This window comes from Setaria viridis, chromosome 1 (genome assembly GCF_005286985.2).
Source record: "Setaria viridis chromosome 1, Setaria_viridis_v4.0, whole genome shotgun sequence".
NCBI classification, from domain to species: domain Eukaryota; kingdom Viridiplantae; phylum Streptophyta; class Magnoliopsida; order Poales; family Poaceae; genus Setaria; species Setaria viridis.
Genome location: NC_048263.2, coordinates 5,134,466 through 5,154,190, shown reverse-complemented (window position 1 = coordinate 5,154,190; position 19,725 = coordinate 5,134,466). Strand labels below are relative to the sequence as shown.

Genomic DNA, 19,725 nt, shown 5'->3' with positions numbered 1-19,725 from the left:
CATATACTGGATAAATTTCTTTGTTTTTTTTATTACTATATGGTACGAATCTTTAGCCTCCCAGTCCATTCCAATTCCTGAAATATTAAGAACAGGGTATCACAATACACAACTGTCAGTTTCATGTTTTATCGGGAATTTGGTCTTGTATTTGAAGACCATGATATCTGATAGGTGGATTGTCATAACATCCCTCGGTATGCAACTATACAGCTCTGAACTGTGACAGTAAATCTGTAATCACCAATGCTGAAGTAGCGTTGCAGCAGCAATTCCTATATCTGACAGAATGTCCTAGACCGGGTGTTTCGTGAATCTTTGTTTGCAAATCTTAAATACACTGAGCATAAGCAATGCCAAAATCAGAGATCCAATGGAGATCTTCAGGTGAGAAATGCAGGCAAGGCATACATACCCTCCTATATAAGCCCTCCTCACCCATCTCTGTCCTGTATCAAGTTGCCAATCATCTTGCCAAGAGGCACGGTGCCCTTGGCCATGATCTCGAGCCTGGACGTGTTGGAGGCGTTCCCGAACAGCGTGAGCCCGAACATCAGGAGCTCCGGCAGGAACAGCCTGGACGACAGGAAGCCGTGCCAGTAGTGCGGCTCGAGGTCGAAGAAGGCGTCGAAGAAGCGGCGCGTCCCCTCGAGGTCGAGCTTGAGCAGGATGTCCATGCCGAAGCAGAAGAACTCCCTCTGCCGCCGCCTGTTGGCCGGCCACAGCTGCTTCCACACCTCGGCGGAGAGCGCGTCCCCGGTGAGTCCCGCCGCGCCGCCGCCGGTGTCGAGGAACCGCACAATGGCGTCCGCCACGATTGGCGCGGTCGCCAGCGTGCGCGCCACCATGTACCCCGTGGACGGGTGCACCATCCCGGCCGTGCCGCCGATGCCGACGACCCTCTGCGGCAGCACGGGCAGCGGCCCGCCCATGGGGATGACGCACCGCTCGTCCTCCTCGACGCTCCGGACGCGTATCCCCAGGTGCCTGAGCCGCGCAGCCATGCGCTCCTGGATGTCGTCCATGGCGAGGCCCGGGCGCGCGACGAGGGACGTCTCCTCGAGGAAGATCCTTGTGGGCGAGAAGGGCATGGCGTAGAGGAACGTGGGGATGCGGCGGTTGCGCTCTTTGATCTCCGACCCCTCCGGGAGGTGCGAGTCGCGCCAGTCCATGAAGAGCATCTTGTCGATGTCGAACGGGTGGCCGTCGACCTCGGCGAGGATGCCGTAGGCGACCTGGTAGCCGGGGTTATATGGTTTGTCGTACTGCACGAGGCAGCGGGAGAACCCCGTGGCGTCGAGCACGACGGTGGCCGGGACGGCGACGCCGTCGTCGCAGATGAGGAGGGAGGAGGCGTCGTGGTGGACGGCCTTGGCGACCTTGGCCTGGTGGAAGACGACGCCGTTGGCGACGCAGCGGTCCATCATGGCGGACTTGAGCTTCCGGCGCGCGACGCGGGCGTAGGGGCGGTCGAGCGACTTGGGGCTGGCGCCGTCGCCGATGAAGACGGACGCCGACGGCCAGACGGTGTCGAGGCAGTGGGAGAGGCCCATGGCCTCGAACTCGTCCACCCACACGCCGTAGTTGTTGGGCCACACGAGCGCCGGGGACGGGTCGATGGCGCACACGGAGAGTCCGGCCTCCGCCACGCGCTGCGCCACGGCGAGGCCCGCGGGCCCGCCGCCCACCACGGCGAGGTCCACGGGGCGGGCGCGCGATGGGTCGTAGCGGGGGAGGTCGAGGGACAGCAGCTCCGGCTGCGTGGGCGGGGCCAGGGACCGCAGCGCCGCGGCCGACGCCGGCCCGGCGGACGTCCCCGCCGCGGCGCGGCAGAGGACGGCTGCGCGCGCCGCGGGGGGAGGCGGCGGCGGCGGCTTGCAGGGTTGGTGGTGGGTGCGGAGGAGGAGGGCGGTGGCGGCCATGGGGCGGTGGGAGGTGGGGAATTCGGGCGCGGTGGAGCCGTGCAATCCTGAGCCTGAGGTGGTGGTGATAAAGGTGCCGGCTGATTTGAGTTGGGGGCACCACCACAGTCGAATGTGGCATTCTTCACCCAAAGCACCTCAAATGTTAGCATTTTGCTATGAGTAAGAACCGAAATTCAAGCAACCTTTTTGTTATGAAATATGTGAGATATCGCGCGGCGAGCCACTGCCATGCGAGGCTGACCCGTTGAAACAAATAATGTGGCTGAATTATTAAGGGGTTTACGTGGGGACTGATTGATAGAGTGAGTGTGTATATATTTTAATGAAGAACGTTTGAAACACTAATATTTTATGACTGCTACATTTCAAATATACTGATTTGATTTACTATCATGCTTGGGCAATTTAGTGTGGTGGGTGCTAATGATAACAGAAAATGGAGGGGCGAAGTGTCGTATCTAGGGTTTCATCTCTAAGTCACAAGTTGAACCCACCTCTATTTTAAGATTTCTCATATACATCTTGGTTGCAATTTATTTTTGTAGAATATTTTTTAAAAACATATTTTTGTGATAAATCATAATTTGATTGCTGCACGTATTCCATATGAGCCGTTTCTAGCATGCGTACAAGTTCTGAAACTGTACTTAGAATCGACGTCGTTGCACCTTTTTAGAATCGACGTCGTTGCACTCTTTTTGCAGTGCAGCGTGCACAATGCGTCATTCCGTACACTTAAACTATAGAAATAATATATTTATGGTGAATCGTAGTAAGATTGGTGCACATATCGCACTCGACTGGGCGCTAGCCCTTCTTGTCGTACGAAGAAATAGCATGTGCACACGTTTCCAAACTGTACGCCGACATCATATCCTTGCCTCCTAGCATCTGCAAAAAAAAAAAAGACAATTTCTGCACCTAATTGTCCTGGAACACGATACAAGGAAAGAGCAAGGGGAAGTTCGTGAAAACGTTGTTGTGGTTGTGGAGTGTGGATTCCACAGGTAGATCCCGCGCCGGACTCTCTGAGGTAAGAGACAACAGGCTGAGGGAAGGTCGGAAGGACATGAATGGGTCCCGCTCCACAGCCACCACGAGCAGCAGCATCGAAGGCTACCCCCACTACTTGTCACTTTTCAAGCCGTCCAAATTTGTAGCAATACCATACGCTCCCCGTGTTTATCCAAGGCCTTGTTGACAGGGAGATGTGATTGGGCTTGTGTGAGGCCGTCAGCTGAACTGGCCAGCAGTCCATATCAAGAAAGGCTGTAAAGAATTTCCAGGTAGTTATAAACTGTGGTTTTTTGTGCCCCAAAAAAAAATGAAAATCCGTGCTAACCATCGGATGTATGTGAAGATGGCATATGCGAGTTTTTTTTTTTATATAAGGGGCATTTGTAAGGTTGGCATAACGACGACCATGAGAGCTAGAAACAAGACAGTGTTTTCTTTTTTTCTTTTTCTTTTTTTGAAACGAACGAGAGAAACAAGAGAGTATCATGCTCGTCAGAACTCAGAACCCACTGGTCACTTGGTCAGTACACACACAAAGGATGGAAGCCGGAGGGAACATTGGTCAGCATTAGCAATGCTCCCTTTCAGAGGAGAGCCCAGGCTGACCACATGTTCAGACAAAATGGCCCCAAACATACAGCTGCTTGCATAGGCACTACTACAGTATATATTGTTACTAAGGATCTAATCATCTAGACCTAAAAAAGGAAAAATAAAAGAGTAACATAACATACAGGTTGCACACAGTATATTTCACTACTAATTAAGATCCAAACCTAAAAGCTACAAAAAAAAGAGAGAGGTAGAAGAAGAACTGAAGAAGATACTGTTTAGAAATATTCAGAGACGGGCTTGGTATTGAGAAGGACAGAGAGCGTGCCCCCCTGGTTGTTCTTAGTTGTGGGTGGGCGGGTGCCTGTGGACCGAGTGGTAGTCGGCGGTGAAGGGTATCCGGCCACCGAACTGAACCTGCGAGCCCGAGGCAGGGATCCTCCTGGTCCTGAAACGGCGGTGGCTCCTCGCCACCACCGCCTCATCCTTCCTCCTCCCGATCACATCTTCCCCACCATTCGCCGACGCTGGCGGCGGCGGCGGCGCGTTTCCTAAGATGTTCACGGCTGCCGCACGGCCTCGGCCTTCGTCGCGGCTGGCCGCCATTAGCATCTCTGAAGAAAAATAAAAGATGCATCAGACACCATTGATAGGTAGCGACAATCATTCGATCGAGCTTCGGATCATACGAAAATCAATGCTTTCTGAACTGCCGAAGCACTCTGGAAAATGCGTGTGTGGCCATGGCACAAGGGTGAACATGTAAAACTCTGTCAGGAAATGGTGCTCTGAGTTTTCTTTTACCTCTGCGCGCGGTGGCGACGACGACGGCGGGGCTGAGCGCGGCCAGCAGGGCGCCGAGCAGGAGCAGCAGGCCGACGCAACTTATTAACCGCCGCATAACTACCCGGCCTGTAAGGCTGTAACTACCAACGACCTTCCTCTGAATATGACTGGCTAGCTGCAGAAGACGCCTGAGCTCTGAAACTCCGAAGTGAAGAGAGGTCGATCAGGAACGGAAAGGCATGCCGGAGATGGCTTTAAAGGCCCCCGGGGTTCAGTTCAGCAGGGGGCGCCCACGCACACGCACAGGGACGCCATTGGTCAAAGCTTTGGGCTACGCCATGCATGGTGTGCGCCTGTGCGCCTGTACTTTTAAACCGTTTACGATAATCGCGCGCGCATGGGGCTCTGAGACTGATACTCCGACCTGTCGACCAGTTGGTCATTGGCCTGATGGTAAGTTTGTCCCTTGTAACCTGTCACCATTTGCGTCTCCCGATGGTGTTTCGGAGTTGTAAATTGAAGGACCCCGAGGCGAGGAGAGGCCACTGCCACTGCTGCTTGGGGTTGAAGATCTTGATGCCGTGGGCCAGTGCAGCGTGCATTTCAACTACCGTGTGGTGTGGCATGCAACGAGTGCGTTCTCAGCAATGTTCCCGACGATTCGGTTCGGTGCTTCCCCCCAGAGATGGTCCGTGCCCTGAATCGTGACCCGTGCGGATCAATCTGCGGCCACACAGGGTTCTGAAAGGAAACCTGGTTGGGCGAGGCGAGGGGCACACGGGCGTGGCTACTCGCGCCAATCATGGCGGCATGATTCGAAAAAGCACGTACGAGCACGCCGCGAGCGCGAGATGGGCGACGGCTTCGACGCCGGGCGGGGGACGTGGTGCGCGTTCCTGGTTACGAGGAAGTTGCAGGTAGGTGGCGAGGAGGATGGAGGAGGCCGGGCCTAAGCATCTGGTCCAGGTCGGAAACACCGCTGCTGTGAGCTGCCTGCTAAAGAGCTTTTTTATTCCCATCAGACAGTCAACTCGGTCTTTTTGGAGGACTGGAGGAGGGATCCCGCTTTCGAGGTGTAGCCAATGGCCTCCTTCCTTCCCGTGCACAGCGCGCTACATGAATCCGTGTTCCTCCGTGTTGACACATCACTTGTATCCGTGTGCCATGATGTGCACACATCTTTGAGCGTCCCGCTAACCGAAACTAAGAGGGTGTTTGGGTCCATGATTCGGATGTTTGATACCAATTAGAACTGATTATAAAATAATTGTATAAACGAGGGCTAATTCGCGAGAGGTCGTCTCGTGAATTAGCCCTCGTTTATACAATTATTTTATAATTAATTCTAATTGGTATATTTTATGCAATTAGTTTTATCATTAGACTATATTTAATACTCCTAATTAGTGTGCAAACATACGATGTGACAGGAACTAAAGTTTAGTCCGGGGTATCCAAACACCCCGAAGCATGTGTGTTTGGTTTGAGAGTTGAAGTGGGTCGGGATAGATCGGATCCAGTTTTGGAACTTGGAAGTGTTTGGTTCAAAGATTAATAAGTTGGGTTCATTCCACCATCTATATCTATATCTATATTTATACCTATTTTTTTGTTTGGTCCAACTTCTGTCGATGAGAGGTGGGCCTGATGTTTAATAATGGGCCCACTTGTCATAGGCTCCGTCTCCTCCCGTCCACCGCCTGCACTCTTCCGCGAGAACCGTCCGTCTCCCTCTCTGCGACTCCACCCGTCCACCTCCTCTTCCGGGCCGCCCGCCCGACCGCGCCCGAGCCGCCTCCCCGGCCACGGCCGCGCCGCCCGCCTCGGCCAGGGGAGAGGGAGGAGGAGCTGGGGGAGAGGGAGTGGGGGCCGGCCGGATCCAACGGAGGAGAAGGAGAGGGAGGAGAGAAGGTGGGAGTCGGAGGGCCGCTCGCCCGCCACGACCGTCCCACCCGGTCGCGCCGCCCTCGGCCTCGACCTCGGCGGACGGCATTGACTCAGCAGCACCTGGAACGGAGGGAGCGTTGGGACTGGCAACAGCAAGGAGCGGACGTTGAAGGGCTACTGCAGCTCACGAAGAGGTAGCTACCGGCGGCACTGAGATGCTGCCGGCGGCAGCAGGGGCGGCGAACACCTCAACTCACCATGGCCACGACCAAGGGGTGGAGGCCTCTCCGGTTAGGAAATTGGATAAATCGACGGTCGAGAATGTGGAGGTGATCTGTAGGTTGATGGGATTTTGGGAGTGATTTTGAGGGGGTTGCGGTGGATTCGTCGGACGAGCGGCCGGCGGTGAGCTATCGCGAGAGACTCGATAGAGGTTTGAAATATAGGCAAATTTTGGATTTCTGCTGTCCGTCACGGTGAACCAGTAGAAAACTGAAGAAAAACCAGCTTTCCCCACTTGAACCCACTTGAACCGGCGCATAGGATGGAAAACCAGGGAAAAGCTAACCAGAAAACCGCATAGGGCATCCACCAACCCCTGCCATACGTAGCAATGGTCGTAGCCATAGTATTCCGTTTGGTATCACTATAAAAAATATTCTTAGTGTGCAAGGAACGTATATGTAAATACTTTTTTAAAAAATATTTCAAACTATCTATTTAGTTTCCAAACTTTAGGAACCGATTGTCGCTTGAAAAAAATATGGCATTTATTAGGAGTCCAATATGTATTAGAGTAGAAAAAATACACATGAAAATAAAAATTATTGCATATTGAGCAGCGTCGGTGCAGGCTAGATGTACGCTATGCTACTACACTTAGAAATGGATCTGCGTCTACCAACACATATACGCAATGTTCAGACAACAACGGTGTTTGCTAAGCAAGAATATATGTGAAATGTAGTCTCTTTGTATGGTACAACCTGTTACATATTTAACCATGTTTTTTCTGTAGCAAATATCTTGCTTAATAAAATTTTTTTAAATTTAATGGGTATTTGAGGTGAAGGAAATAATTAAATTAATTTTTTCTATTAAATGCGTAGGCATCGAATAAGTGTAATAAAAAAAATACTATAAGTTTAAAAAATATAATTGACCTTTTACCGTAATGCACGGGCTATAAAAATATTGCTCCAATGTTTGGGCCCGCTCGGTCCGTTCGGTTAGCCCAAATCGGAGAAACCATTTCGACCCACGTACGTCCCTCCGTCTCCTTGCCCAAGCGGAGCAGCTCCACAGTGTGTCTGCGAGGCCACACGGCGCAAGCACGCGAGGGCGGCTAGGGGCGGCGCTGGCGAGGCCACGTGGACGAGCACGCAAGGGCAGAGCTGGCGGCGCCGTCGAGGCCACACGAGCAGGCGAGGAGCAACGCACCGCGGCGCGGCAGCATGGGCAGCGAGGGACCAACCGGCGGAGCAGGCGAGCAGAGGCAGATCGGGGTGAGCGGATGCGACGACGATAGGACATGCGAAGGCTGGAGGGCAGGACGGGTTGCTCGGGTGGAGCGGCTATGCGAGCTCGAGCGCCCGGAAACTCGGAGATTGCCAGTGGTTGAGCGAGAGAGGGTCAACTAGGAGTGGCCGATGGTGTTGCCGGTAATGTGGTGATGTAAGGCACGAGAGGAATCGCCCGGAGGTGGAGCACGGAGTAATTTGGTCCAGTGGCCGCTTGGTTCGGGGAGAAGAGAGGGAGGTAAGTGGAGGCTGGAGGGAGAAGATAAGGTTGACAGTTTGATAAGTAGGACTTATTAATGGTTGCTAACGGTATTAAAATAGCATCCAACTCTTATCCTTTCAAACTCTACAATCATAAAAGAAAATTAAAATGGATCCATCCCTTTTAACCAAACACGGCTGCAGGATGAAGCAGAGGACTGGAGTAAGTACTCGTAGTTGCAGTGGTACTACTACGCTGCACGGACTCCACTTGCTTGATGACTAGCCTAGCCTAGATCGTTACCTGTTCCCCGGCGGCGGCACGACGCCAGGGAGACACCGCGCGTCCCGCCCCCTCAACGAGTCGACCGACACGTACGGCAACGGCACGTGCGCGCCGCAACGCACAGACACGGCGGCGCGGCCACCGACGAGCGAACGAGCGAGGAGGCAGCTGGCCGCCCGGGCTGCTGGAGTCGGCGGGCAACGCTCCCACGTCGACCTAGACCGAGGCAGGCAGCCGGGACCGCCGCAACGTGAGACCTCTCGCCCGGAGACGGAGGAGAGAGAGGCAGTGCGAGGGCCGAGGGCGCGCCGCCCAGGAGTGCGTGCGCGTTCGCCCTTCGTCCAACGCGCGCGTTCGGGGGACACGAGGGCGTGCGCGGCGATCCAAAAGTCCGTCCGGTCGCCGCGCTCAGACCTGGCGGTGGCCGCTGAGCATAAAACGTCGACAAAGAGGCCGGGCCTGCAAGCCTCACCGGGATCGGCTGCGTGGCATCATCGCTATCGCCAACAACCAAACCAGCATACGGCGACACTTGGGAACTGATGACTACCAGACAGGTCGCCACTTTTGCTTGAGGAGCGATACTTACTTATCAACAAATTGGTTATTATTTTTCATCTTAGGAAAAAGAACAATCCAACGGAAACAATACAAGCCCCCATTGTATGAAAAAAAAAAAAACACCCACACACGCGCACCTCCTGCTCTGCTACAGCCCAAACCAATCACCCAATTGAATAAGTTACACACCGGGAATACATACAGACGGCTCCCTCCCAACACTAACTTTTTTTTTTCTCTGTCGCTATCCTCCCCCTTTCAGCTCCCAGAAGTTGCTGTCACCTTGAAACAGTCGATGTTGCACAGCCTCACCGACTTCATCATGCCCCCAAACCTGTCATACACAACACACACACACCCATTTCACCACAGCAGTCACGAAACCAAAAACACCTCATCCGGCATGCTATTGAAAGGAAACATTTGGTAGGTTGGCAGAGGTGAGCTCGTACCGGTCGATGCTTTTCCTCGGCCGATCGGACTGGTCGACGCTAGCCCGCGGCTTATCGGGGTGGTCCACGCTCTTCCTGCTCTTGTCCCTCCTATCCGTGCTGCCCCTCGGCTTCTCCCGCCGATCCGTGCTATGTCTGTGATCTACGCTCGGCCTCGTCTTGTCCCGGCAGTCCGTGCTCTTCCTTGATACCTCCGCCGTGCACTCAGGCTCCGCCGGGGCGCGGTCCGACGGGCCCGAGCTCTCCGTGGACTCGTCGATCGGAGGTGGGGGCGGCGATTTCTCTATGGCCCCCACGAACTTCTTCAGGTGCCTGATGTATTCCGGGTACAGTTCTAGGTTGCAGTGGTTTCCGCCTTTGATCCACAGCGGCTCGTACTTCACTTTGGCAAGTTCCCACAGTGCCCTCCCGTGGGAACAGTCAACAACCTCATCGGCTGTACCCTGAGGCAAGATATCGTATTAAAATCACGAGCATGTGCATAGTTTTCCTACATCTTGACTGGATTGAACAGCTTGTACTACATAAGAAGGAAACATTTAGATGTTTCAATGGAGGACTACACAAACAGTATACACCATTAATAGTCATAATAAAGCCCTAGGTTCCATGTTTATAGTTAAAATAGAATTGACATGTTGCGCACATGAAATTTTAGCCTGCTAGAGGATAGTTGTCCCCAGTTTACAGTACACTATCTTTTTAGCTCACCAAACCTAGAAACTTTTAATCTGCATTATTAAGTCTTTGTGCCAAAAAGTAGCATTGATAGCCCTACTTTCATGCTTGAAAGAGGACTCTAGTAAGCAAGCATACATTTATGGTGATAATTTGTTAACCAAAATAACCATGAGGGTTCACAGGGCAATAACTCCATTTCTCTTGGCAAAGACTCAGTTGGATATTGGATGAACCGCTCGCTTTGCTTGGTGGAGGGATAGTTGTAGAGGTTATATACATACAGGACAATGTATTATCCTATCATACATATTAATGATGTGTTTTCATAAGCTAGTACAGAAAACAGTATGTAACAAGTTCTGGTGCAAAATAGTAGAGGTTCTAAAACAGATCACCTTACCTAAACCAGAAATTTAGGCAACTGCATAAACAATAGGGGGCTGTTTGGTAGGAGATTTGGATCAAATTCTTACTCGAAGTTCCTTGACCTATCCTATCATACAAATACTGCATAGTCCACAGCTTGCCATAAATTAAAAACCAGACATTTCTAATGATGGCACTTGATTGGCATTCTCTTTGCTGAGAAGCCTGATTGCCATAATACTTATGTACAAGTTCATTGATGCAATATTAAAATACCAGTATGAACATATGTGCCTGCAGTGGAACAACCAAAAAACAAAATAACAAGCGCTAAAGAAAAATTCAAGGAAGTAAAAAACACGCATGTCCTCATAAGTGCAGTCCAACTCTATATGACAATAAGGAATTACTGCAACAATGAAGAATACTCACATGTATCACTAGCACAGGACATCTCACTAATGGAATTTTGTCGATATTCTGCAAATACAAACCAAATTTAGATGTGATTAAGTGATAAATAAGATTAAGGACAAATTAAATTTATTACCTTGTATATGTCAAACCAGTATGTATGCTTTACAGGATACATCACTCTTAAGCCAGACAAAATTGGACTATGTAGAACAACTGCTCTCAAGCGAGTTAATCGGGATGCTAAATCCAAAGTAGGACCACTGCCCACTGATTGACCATAAAGGATGATATTATCCTCAGAAGCTCCATAGGTTTCTATGAGGCATCTGTATACAGCTTCTATATCAGCATAAGTGTTTTGCTCACTCGGCTGCAGTATTAGGGAACATAAAGGATTAGCATCATGAACATTGAGATCAAGGAAAAAAAAAATCTAAAGTAACAAAGGTGTGTACCTTCCCAGAGGATTGCCCATAACCAGAATAGTCATAGCTGCAAATGAATTATACAAGAGTAATTAGTATCTCATCCAAATTGACCGAAAAGGTGCAGAAAAGAAGTTCATCCCATGGAGGATCTTAGAATATGGATCCATGTGACATATACTCTTAATTTTTGGATTATGAGATCTCCAAAACATAAGGTGCCAATATCAAAGAAAGAAAAAAAGTACAGCTGCGACACTCAACCACATAAAATTGGTAACATAAATGGTTAGGGTAGTTGAGAAGATATGCATGAACATGTTTCCCATAAGAAAATTCGGTTCTTAACATGGTCATTCATAGATATAAAATAATTTTACTTAGCTCTTGGATTAAGTAAACCTTTATAAAGGTCATGTTTTTTGTGTTTAAGATGCTTCTTTCAGAATCATGACTAATCTTCATTTGATGAAACAATGAAACTCGCAGAAGATGGTGTCTAAATAAGTTTATGCAAAGACATTCCAGTTTGCTGAATTGCACTCAAGAAGGTCTGTATCAGCAATCACTAGCAAGAAAGCTGATGTCTAATTTATGAATGGTAATCATGTAGTGAATTGCAAAGTATACCCAAGGTCCCAAGCTAGCCACAAAAGCCCTATGGACTATGTTAGTAAAGTCCTCTGTGAACTTATATAACTCGGTCAACACATAGCACCTAGTTAAAGTAAGCAGCAACATGATGTTATGTGGCAAAAATGTATGGGCATAGAGAGGACAAAAGTAGGTTCAAAGGACAGAGCAATAAGAAAAGGATAAAAGAAATGTTTATTATGTTAGGAAACAACATAACAAAAGCAACAAAAAGCTTGACTTAAAGAAAAGGAGCAGAGGACAAGCCAACAGGCAATTCCTTCTAAACACAATTTTAAATTGGCTACAGCTGCTAGATTCACTGAATCAATCAATGATTCTCACATCCACAATCAACCACCAGACCACCAATCATCAGGCACATTAGACCCAGATTGCTTTACTTGCTTGATTTTCTCCCCCAAAACATGGAACTTAAAGTAGACACGAATGGAAATAAAAAAAAAATGTTCCTCAATTCCGGAGCTATTTCACCAACCAAGCGGGAAGAGCGAAACAAATAAGCTAAAAGCCAGAATCTTTAAAGAAAGTATGCTCAACATGAAGCTCCGGATTGGCCCAGCTAGAAAGATACACCATTTCTATTTAAAGAACGAAGATACTAAGATCTGTGTTTCCTAATTTCCACTTATGGAGAGTTAACAACTGTGAATAAGTAATTTAACTGTTTGAACATTTCCTCGGATAGTGCATGACAGAAGCTTGCAAAATTATTCCCCAACTGACACTTTTTATGAGCATTTTCATTATTAGAACTTTACATGCGCTACCAGACAGACAAACTGCATGCATGCATGCATTAATTTCATACTACTACAAGCACGTAACGAAAAAATTGAATTTGTTTGCACCACACTCCATTGGTGAATAATTCTGAGTAAACCAGGAAAAAGCAAATACAATAACATCTAAGAAATCAGCAAAACTGTGAAAAAGAAAACCAAGGTAGCAGCAAGCAAACAAAACCAGGCTACCTGCCACTACGCATAGAACCCAGTAAGAAGCAGAATATTCTATGACAATTAGATAACTAAAAATCTAGATAATTGTGCCATCTAAGATTGAGTAAATTCCATAGGTTTCAAGCAATTGCCTCGAGCAAATACACCAATGATCAACACTCCCGAAATCAGACGAGGCACGCGGAGGAAATGAGAACTTCTACCAGAACTACAGCAAGCAAATCCAACAACATCAAGCACTATACCAGCATAGCACAGTTTCATACTCGGATCATGAATGCCTCGAGGCAATCGTAAGTTTGCATCTGTCAGCGAAGCTAGGAGGCAGCAAACCCTACTGATCCGCCGAGTCCGAACATTACGCATTCTAGCCTCATTCCTAACTCCAGAAGCGATTGTAGCTCCGATCCAGCGACACACGATCAGGAAGATCCAGGGCTACACTGGAATCCCACCGTCCCGACAGCACATAATCGCATGGGCGGAAGCATCGCGTCCCAATCTGACCTGAACCGAGCCCAATCGGGGAGAGCGTCGCGTGAGTGGCGTACCCCATGAGGTTGACGTTGAGGTGAGAGCTGAGCTCGACGAAGAGCTCGTACATCTGGCCGAGGTCGGCGGCGTTGCCGTGGGAGTAGAGCAGCGTGAGCTTGGCGCCCGCCTGGCGCACGTGCATCGCGACCACCTCCGTGCCGCGCTTCGTCCGCAGCCGCCGCGCCTCCACGTTGCCCCTCCGCGGCACGCCCGTGAGCTCCACCACCCTGCTGCCGTCGCCGCCGCCCTTCACCTTCTCCTTCCCCTCCCCCTCGGGCTCCACCGCCGCCGCCCCCGCCGCCGGCGCCGCGGCGGCGGCAGGGGGCGGCGGCGGCGGCGGCGGCGAAGGTTGCTCCACCCCGTACGACGGCGGGCTCGGCGGGAAGAAGGCGAAGCGGGCCGCGACCGTCGAGGTGACGGCGCCCATCTAGGGTTAGGGTTTGCGGATGGGCCGGAGGGCGGAGGGGGGAGGAGGGCGCGGGGAGGGAGGGAGGGCGGAGCGCGTCGATGTTTTTCGGTTTCGGCTTGGCGTCGTTGAATGTGGAAGGGAAAGAGGGGGAGGAAGAGGAGAGGGACGGCGCTCCCCGCTGTGGAGAGAGGGTGTGGCGTTGCAATTCTCTCTCGCAGTTGTGTGTGATCTGGGTGGTTAAGCTCCAGTGGCTTTTTGCACGGCAGGAGGCGGCCCGGCGGTTGTTTGAAACAGAACGGGTCTCCAATCCAACAACCTCAGCAGACTCTTAAGTCTGGTATAGTGGTATAGAAAAAAATGTAATGATAATGATGTGCAACAATCTTTCGCGCGATTCTGGCGCGTAATACAATCTATAAGTTGATGTGGTATTATACATATGGATAGTATCTATATAAAAATTATTAACGGTTATTTATTTGAACGAAGATTATCTCGGTTTCACTATTATGTCTTCACTGCTAATAATGAAATCCGAATTTCCTACTTCTCTTTTTTATCTCTGGTACTTGTGATGGATTTTGGATGATTGCTAGGATGCGGATATTGGTTTGTGGTGGTTAGTTTGATGCATGCCGGATGTACTCAACAATAATGTTACGTGTTAAAGCACCCGTATATGACATTCGAAGTTTGATTCCTCTTACATCTTTAGACGATCGTATGTCAGCAGTGAGTAGTATTTTCAAATACAAAAGAAAAATTGCTCCTTGGAACATAAGCAATATTTATATGCTTTCATGATTTATTGTTATACAATTATTTTGTTGCTAAGGAAGGTGGTTTAAATTTGTGAGATCCATGTAAAATCTCGAGTTAATCCAACATGCATTGCTTTTTCTTCTTAAGATGAACTTGCATCGTATGCTGATCCATTGCTTCTTTTATGAACAATCAATTGGTTTAATTTATATCTATTTTGTTATGTGCATCTCCTATACCAATGCCTTGTTCTTTGACATCACCGAAAGTATACCCGAATAAACAACATCAAACCAAAGATGCCAACTAAAACAATGCGATGATGCTCGCAAAAGCTCAATGACCCCTCATAAAAAACCTCTAGCGCCTCATCTGGAACGTAAGAAGAATATAGGAAAAGTACACGAAACTCATTCCATAGGAATGATCTTCTCTCTCACCATTTGGAACAAAGGAATTGGCGCAAAACTTTCCAAAGGAACAGCAATTGCACCTGTACTTTTGGAGGAATGAGAAAATGAGCTCTGAGCTCATGGGAAACTTTCCTACGAAACTCGCTTGCACTCTCCCTCCCTAATCATGCTTTATCTTGCCTTGTTGTGCATTAGCAACGCATGTCATCATCAAAGTTGCCGGAAACATGCACGGCCAAATAAAATTATAACCATCACATGTTGCTTAGTTACAAAAGAACTAATACTGCAAGTATAATAGTAAAACATATATCAATTAATTGATTGTTAATGTATTAATACAAATTTATGGTTCCTACATTCCCTATGTTTTGGACTCCTGTGTTCCATCTCTTCCTATTTTTTCATGTGTTTTTCATTCCTCTATTTTGCAACCTCATTCCTATCACATTCCTGTATTTCCACTCATTCCTTTATTTTCCATTACTACGTTCCAAACAAGCCCTAAAAATGAGTCCTTTATACAACATCTAAACTAATACCACCCCTAACATATACTACAAACAATTCTCGCCATCATAAAAAGGGAGGAAATCGTGCCCACATTTTAGAAAACCCTTTTCTGTGAGACTGACCATATGCATCAGAAAAAAAAAGCCGACACCATCACGCAATATCCCAAAAGTCCAGGGACCAATGCCGCAGCGACCAACCCAGCCTTGAGCTCGATGGCGACGCGCTGGATAAGCTGCAAGCCTAACCCAGCTTAGGCCATGCCCCATGACACGCCATTATTCTGGACCGGCAGACCGCTCCCCACCGCTCGCCGCTGCCTCCACCCTCTGGCAACCGGGCCACACCAGAGCCGGTCCCACCGCCCAGTGTCAGGGACCGTTGCATCTGGAAAATCCAGCGTGTCATGTGCCGACGGCGGCTGTCACGTTACATTACTACGCTAAACCGATCGCTGTCCTCTCGCTAATAATTTAACTTGTCGAACGGGCAAGTGTCGCTTTTAGGAGAACGGCCTCGCTGTGTGCCTCTGAAGGAACCTGTGTTGAATAAACCTTTTCTGAATCCGGTGACATTTGGGCAGGAGACACGAGGTCAAACCGACGGGTTCCCCGGCGCATATGGAGGTCAAATTTGCCTGTGATGGAGGGCACCGAGATGAGGGCCTTCGATCCGATCAAGGCGAGAGACGGCCAAATTTCGCTCGAATTCATGCGGTTTCGAAGAGATTCGTTGCACAACGGTTTGATCAGCAGCAATGATGTTGTATGGTATCTCGAACTATGCACTGAAGGAGTATTTGTCGAGGACAAGGACAAAACTTGCAATTGGTAGCCAGTCCAAGTTCCAGCACAATCTGCAATGATAAAAGAAGCACGAGATGCCAAGCTGCATGTGAAATCATCCAGCTCAAGAATTTCAGAGCCGTAGGCTTCAATTCCAGTGCCTCCACATGTCATTGACCAGTCTCGTGCAGCCGATTCCACGGATTGAAAATCTGCAGGAATCTCTGGTGGCATGCATGTACACTGCGCGATGCAGCTCAGCCAGGGCTTCAGAAATTACTCCTACACAACAGGGACAGGTTTCTTGTGGAACAGCAGGCAATGATTAGGCCCCGTAAATCTGGTCGATGTAGATCCCAACTCCCAAGCAGCAATTTCCTGACAAAAAACAAACTGCTGGGTACTTATCGCTGTTGTGGCAATGGCAACAAATGCCTGAAAGTTACTGCAGCACAAATTGGGATCTGACAGCATCATTGCAATTCTGGAAACTTAGCATCTACAGCGTTATTTCCTGATCCATAATATAATATACATTTCTTGGATAAGCTCAAGTGTCGGCAAAAGAACCAGAGTTCTGGGTAGGAATCATTGGGTAGAAGAGGAAATGTGGTAGGCAGATTTCACTTTCTTTTCCAAGAGGGCAACATGCTTGTCGAGCATGGACACCACCGCCTCGAACTCAGTCACCTGTTGATCAATTGCATCAATATGCGATACATACTCGTCAAAGCCTTGGTTTTTCTCGTTCAGCTGCTCCACAAAGACTCGCAGACCAGCAGCAACATCTCCATAGTTGCTGTATTCCTGTGCTACACGGTCGTTCATCTTCTCAAGCAGAGCCAGCTGACTGTTAGTCCCCTGAAAACAATGAGAACCATGCTAGAAATCAAGTACTGTTGTATAAATAAATTAAAACAGAAAGATGCTTGTAACCCCAAATGCCAGCATACAACATAACCAACACATGCTAACCAATAACCATATAATCCTATCGAGGAACATTACTGAGGATTCAACTTCCATACAACATAGGACAATAATCTGCCTTTCATTTCAAAGGCCAGATTAGGGGGGGAAATGGTTCTTATAATTTTAATGAATACATTCATTCGTTTCAAGTTATTTTTACCCTAATCTGTCACATCATATTGAAGCCGCCAAGCAAATGCAATTTGTTACTCAATTTGCGGTATCAACATTTTTTGATAAAACTGAAACTAATATTACTCTGTCTCAAAGCCTTTCTCTGTTGAAAATAATATCAGTGCTTGGTAGCGGCAATAATACGCATCATATACAGAGCATTAGTCTTGCCAATAACAGTTAACTGAACACACCATGACAAGTTAATGACCTCGATCCTAATAACACTGTACATCCACTTTAGTTGTTTTAGACTACAGATCCAGTATGTAAAACTGTCAAAGAAGATAAAATCAATGTTTTGCGAATAGTGACAATTTAGTTTATGTTTAGGCACTCTACCTCTTACACACTTAATAGCCATTCCTTGCCAAGTCAAGGGAAATGATTAGCCTCCTACTGTGCAAAGAACTAAAGTAGTACTACTGAGCTAGGTCAAGGTAGGGATCTGTTGCAACTTCAGCCTACAAAAGTTGAGTGTGGACCACATATCCAGGGGTGGAGCCACCATGATTCCTGGGAATACCCAAGAATTTTGGCCGAACATCTAGTAGATATAAGCTGTAACATGTATATATCTACTAGGTAAGCTTATTTCTCAGTCAAGCAAAACAGGAGCTCAATCTCCAAGCTGCATGGCCTTCCAAGGGCCCAGCTTCCAATCCAGCCTCCCCCCCTCATCGACCAAGTTGGCATAGAGCCGTTGTCAGTTTTGTGAGGCCAATTTCTACATTACAATAGTCCAGTTGATTCCCAATTAAAAAAAATCTAGTTGATTCTTTCCCCATGTAATTAACGAATGAAACAACTGCAAAGTGGTGTATGTTTCAAATGTACTATTCTAGCTATACTGATTGATGTAGAACTCCGAAAAATGAGGTAGAAATCAAGTGTTTTGAAATCTTTGTGGGAATTAGCTGTGAACGTATATGCTAGTTTCCTTGTCCATGCCACTGCCAATTAGTCTTGGTTATATTTGTTTAGAGTGAATTCTTCTTGCAAGTTAAGACCACCATCAAATTAAATGCTCCTGGGCCTTGAAGGAATGCAAATGTAAATGCATTTTTCTTAAAATTTTTGTAGTTTTTTAGTTGAGAAATGTTTAATTTGAGCAATTTACACTTACATTTAAGATATGAAAGAATTGTTTTTCATACCTTGAACGAAAAAAGCTTAAGAAATGCGAATACCCAACTCTCGAATCCTGGCTCCGCCACTGCACATATGCTAGGTTCCCAAACCTCAAATTCAAACTCGTACTCACCACCCAGCTGGTATAATTTTTCGGGCCAGTGTCCAGCAAAATGGAGGGTAAGAAAATTGAGCCATGCTTCTCAACTGAAAATATGAAGCAATACTAGAAACTACTCAGTAATCAGTGGTCACAAGTCACAACTAGATGATACAGCTACCAGTCCAAAGAAATTCATTCATCGGGAATTCATTTCGACACACCAGCACTGCATATAGCAATAACTTCTTTAACACATGAACTTTAGATACTTCCATTTGCAACAGATGGTCGAGAAGTAATTAGTTTGGAGGCTTAGAGGTCCCATCCTTCCCAAAGACCTAGCACAAATGGGAGCACACCAAATGGAAACACCTGAACATGTTGAATTCAGCAAACATCTAGGTAGAAAATACACGCAACAATCTAACTACGAATTTTGAAGTCAATGGCATCCATGAAGTAAGGTGGGGGGAGCCAGATTCTAGGGTTACGGTGTGATTTACTGCGCCACCTTCCTTAACAAATCAGCACCGCACCGAGCATTAGCAATTTGGCCATGCGCACTTCAAATAACCCCTCACAAATTTGTTAACCGAAAAGATACCGATATCAGCATATCTGAATACAGTGAAGGGAGAACGGCGCTGAAGCTGCACGACCCCGAGGGGTTCGATTCGAGTGGAGGGGAAGGGAAACCTGGAGCTCGCCGCGGACCATGAGAGAGACGTTGGTGAAGAGCTCGGCCAGCGACTCCGCAAGCTCGTCCCGCTGCCCCGCCGCCGCCGTCTCCGCCTCCGCCACCGCCGGGTTCGCACTCGCCATCGCCGGCGGTCGCTTTCCTCTGTGCCGCTCCGTGCGGAACTAGGCCGTAGCTTTCGGTGGTCTCCCCTCTGGCCGAGACCGGCCCATAGTATTGGGCGGAGGCCCACTACGGTGTGTTGGCCAGATACTATGGGCCGGTGCTGTATGACAGGGTGGACCCACCATCTGTTGACTAGCACGCAAAGACCTCCTCTCTTTTCAATGTCAGGACCCGGACGGTCTTGCGTGAAATCTACTCGAATGCAAAATTGCACGTTTATTTAATTGTCAGGTTAAGGACTTCAAATTGGCTTGGTTTTCATTTTTAAAATGAGACTACTAATTTCAGTTTGCTACTGCGTCTGAAGCTGAAAAATAGGCGCCCATTGCCTACCGGCTACCTGCAAGACTTTTTGTGATGTTTCAGGATTCAGGC

At 48.3% G+C, this 19,725-nt stretch overlaps 4 protein-coding genes across 4 annotated transcripts; all 4 read right to left on the bottom strand.

The window, feature by feature from the left end:
• Positions 1-97: 97 nt before the first annotated feature.
• On the bottom strand, positions 98-1,969 carry LOC117846878 (lycopene beta cyclase, chloroplastic). The gene has a single exon (XM_034727989.2). The coding sequence runs from the start codon at positions 1,920-1,922 to the stop codon at positions 435-437; it is 1,488 nt and encodes a 495-aa protein (XP_034583880.1). The 5' UTR covers positions 1,923-1,969; the 3' UTR covers positions 98-434.
• Positions 1,970-3,504: 1,535 nt separating this feature from the next.
• Positions 3,505-4,931, bottom strand: LOC117836816 (uncharacterized). The gene is made up of 2 exons (XM_034716328.2): positions 4,299-4,931; positions 3,505-4,108 (listed from the first exon to the last, which is right to left on the bottom strand). The coding sequence occupies exons 1-2, from the start codon at positions 4,393-4,395 to the stop codon at positions 3,837-3,839; spliced, it is 369 nt and encodes a 122-aa protein (XP_034572219.1). The 5' UTR covers positions 4,396-4,931; the 3' UTR covers positions 3,505-3,836.
• Positions 4,932-8,794: 3,863 nt separating this feature from the next.
• Positions 8,795-13,844, bottom strand: LOC117865952 (uncharacterized). Its single transcript, XM_034750231.2, has 6 exons — positions 13,244-13,844; positions 11,107-11,143; positions 10,785-11,021; positions 10,667-10,714; positions 9,188-9,630; positions 8,795-9,069 (listed from the first exon to the last, which is right to left on the bottom strand). Exons 1-6 carry the CDS (start codon positions 13,651-13,653, stop codon positions 8,994-8,996), a joined length of 1,251 nt encoding a protein of 416 aa, XP_034606122.1. The 5' UTR covers positions 13,654-13,844; the 3' UTR covers positions 8,795-8,993.
• A 2,721-nt stretch (positions 13,845-16,565) lies between these two features.
• LOC117849038 (biogenesis of lysosome-related organelles complex 1 subunit 2) lies at positions 16,566-19,406 on the bottom strand. Its single transcript, XM_034730652.2, has 2 exons — positions 19,185-19,406; positions 16,566-16,969 (listed from the first exon to the last, which is right to left on the bottom strand). The coding sequence occupies exons 1-2, from the start codon at positions 19,308-19,310 to the stop codon at positions 16,697-16,699; spliced, it is 399 nt and encodes a 132-aa protein (XP_034586543.1). The 5' UTR covers positions 19,311-19,406; the 3' UTR covers positions 16,566-16,696.
• Between the last annotated feature and the right edge of the window lie 319 nt (positions 19,407-19,725).

Excerpts from the sequence above, each read along its gene's own strand:
- LOC117846878 (XM_034727989.2), bottom strand. The coding sequence starts at position 1,922 with ATGGCCGCCACCGCCCTCCTCCTCCGCACCCACCACCAACCCTGCAAG.
- LOC117836816 (XM_034716328.2), bottom strand. The coding sequence starts at position 4,395 with ATGCGGCGGTTAATAAGTTGCGTCGGCCTGCTGCTCCTGCTCGGCGCC. Across the intron at positions 4,109-4,298 it reads CGTCGCCACCGCGCGCAGAG|AGATGCTAATGGCGGCCAGC; the intron begins GTAAAAGAAAAC and ends ATTTTTCTTCAG.
- LOC117865952 (XM_034750231.2), bottom strand. The coding sequence starts at position 13,653 with ATGGGCGCCGTCACCTCGACGGTCGCGGCCCGCTTCGCCTTCTTCCCG. Across the intron at positions 11,144-13,243 it reads CTCAACGTCAACCTCATGGG|CTATGACTATTCTGGTTATG; the intron begins GTACGCCACTCA and ends ATTCATTTGCAG. Across the intron at positions 11,022-11,106 it reads ATGGGCAATCCTCTGGGAAG|CCGAGTGAGCAAAACACTTA; the intron begins GTACACACCTTT and ends CTAATACTGCAG.
- LOC117849038 (XM_034730652.2), bottom strand. The coding sequence starts at position 19,310 with ATGGCGAGTGCGAACCCGGCGGTGGCGGAGGCGGAGACGGCGGCGGCG. Across the intron at positions 16,970-19,184 it reads TGGTCCGCGGCGAGCTCCAG|GGGACTAACAGTCAGCTGGC; the intron begins GTTTCCCTTCCC and ends CATTGTTTTCAG.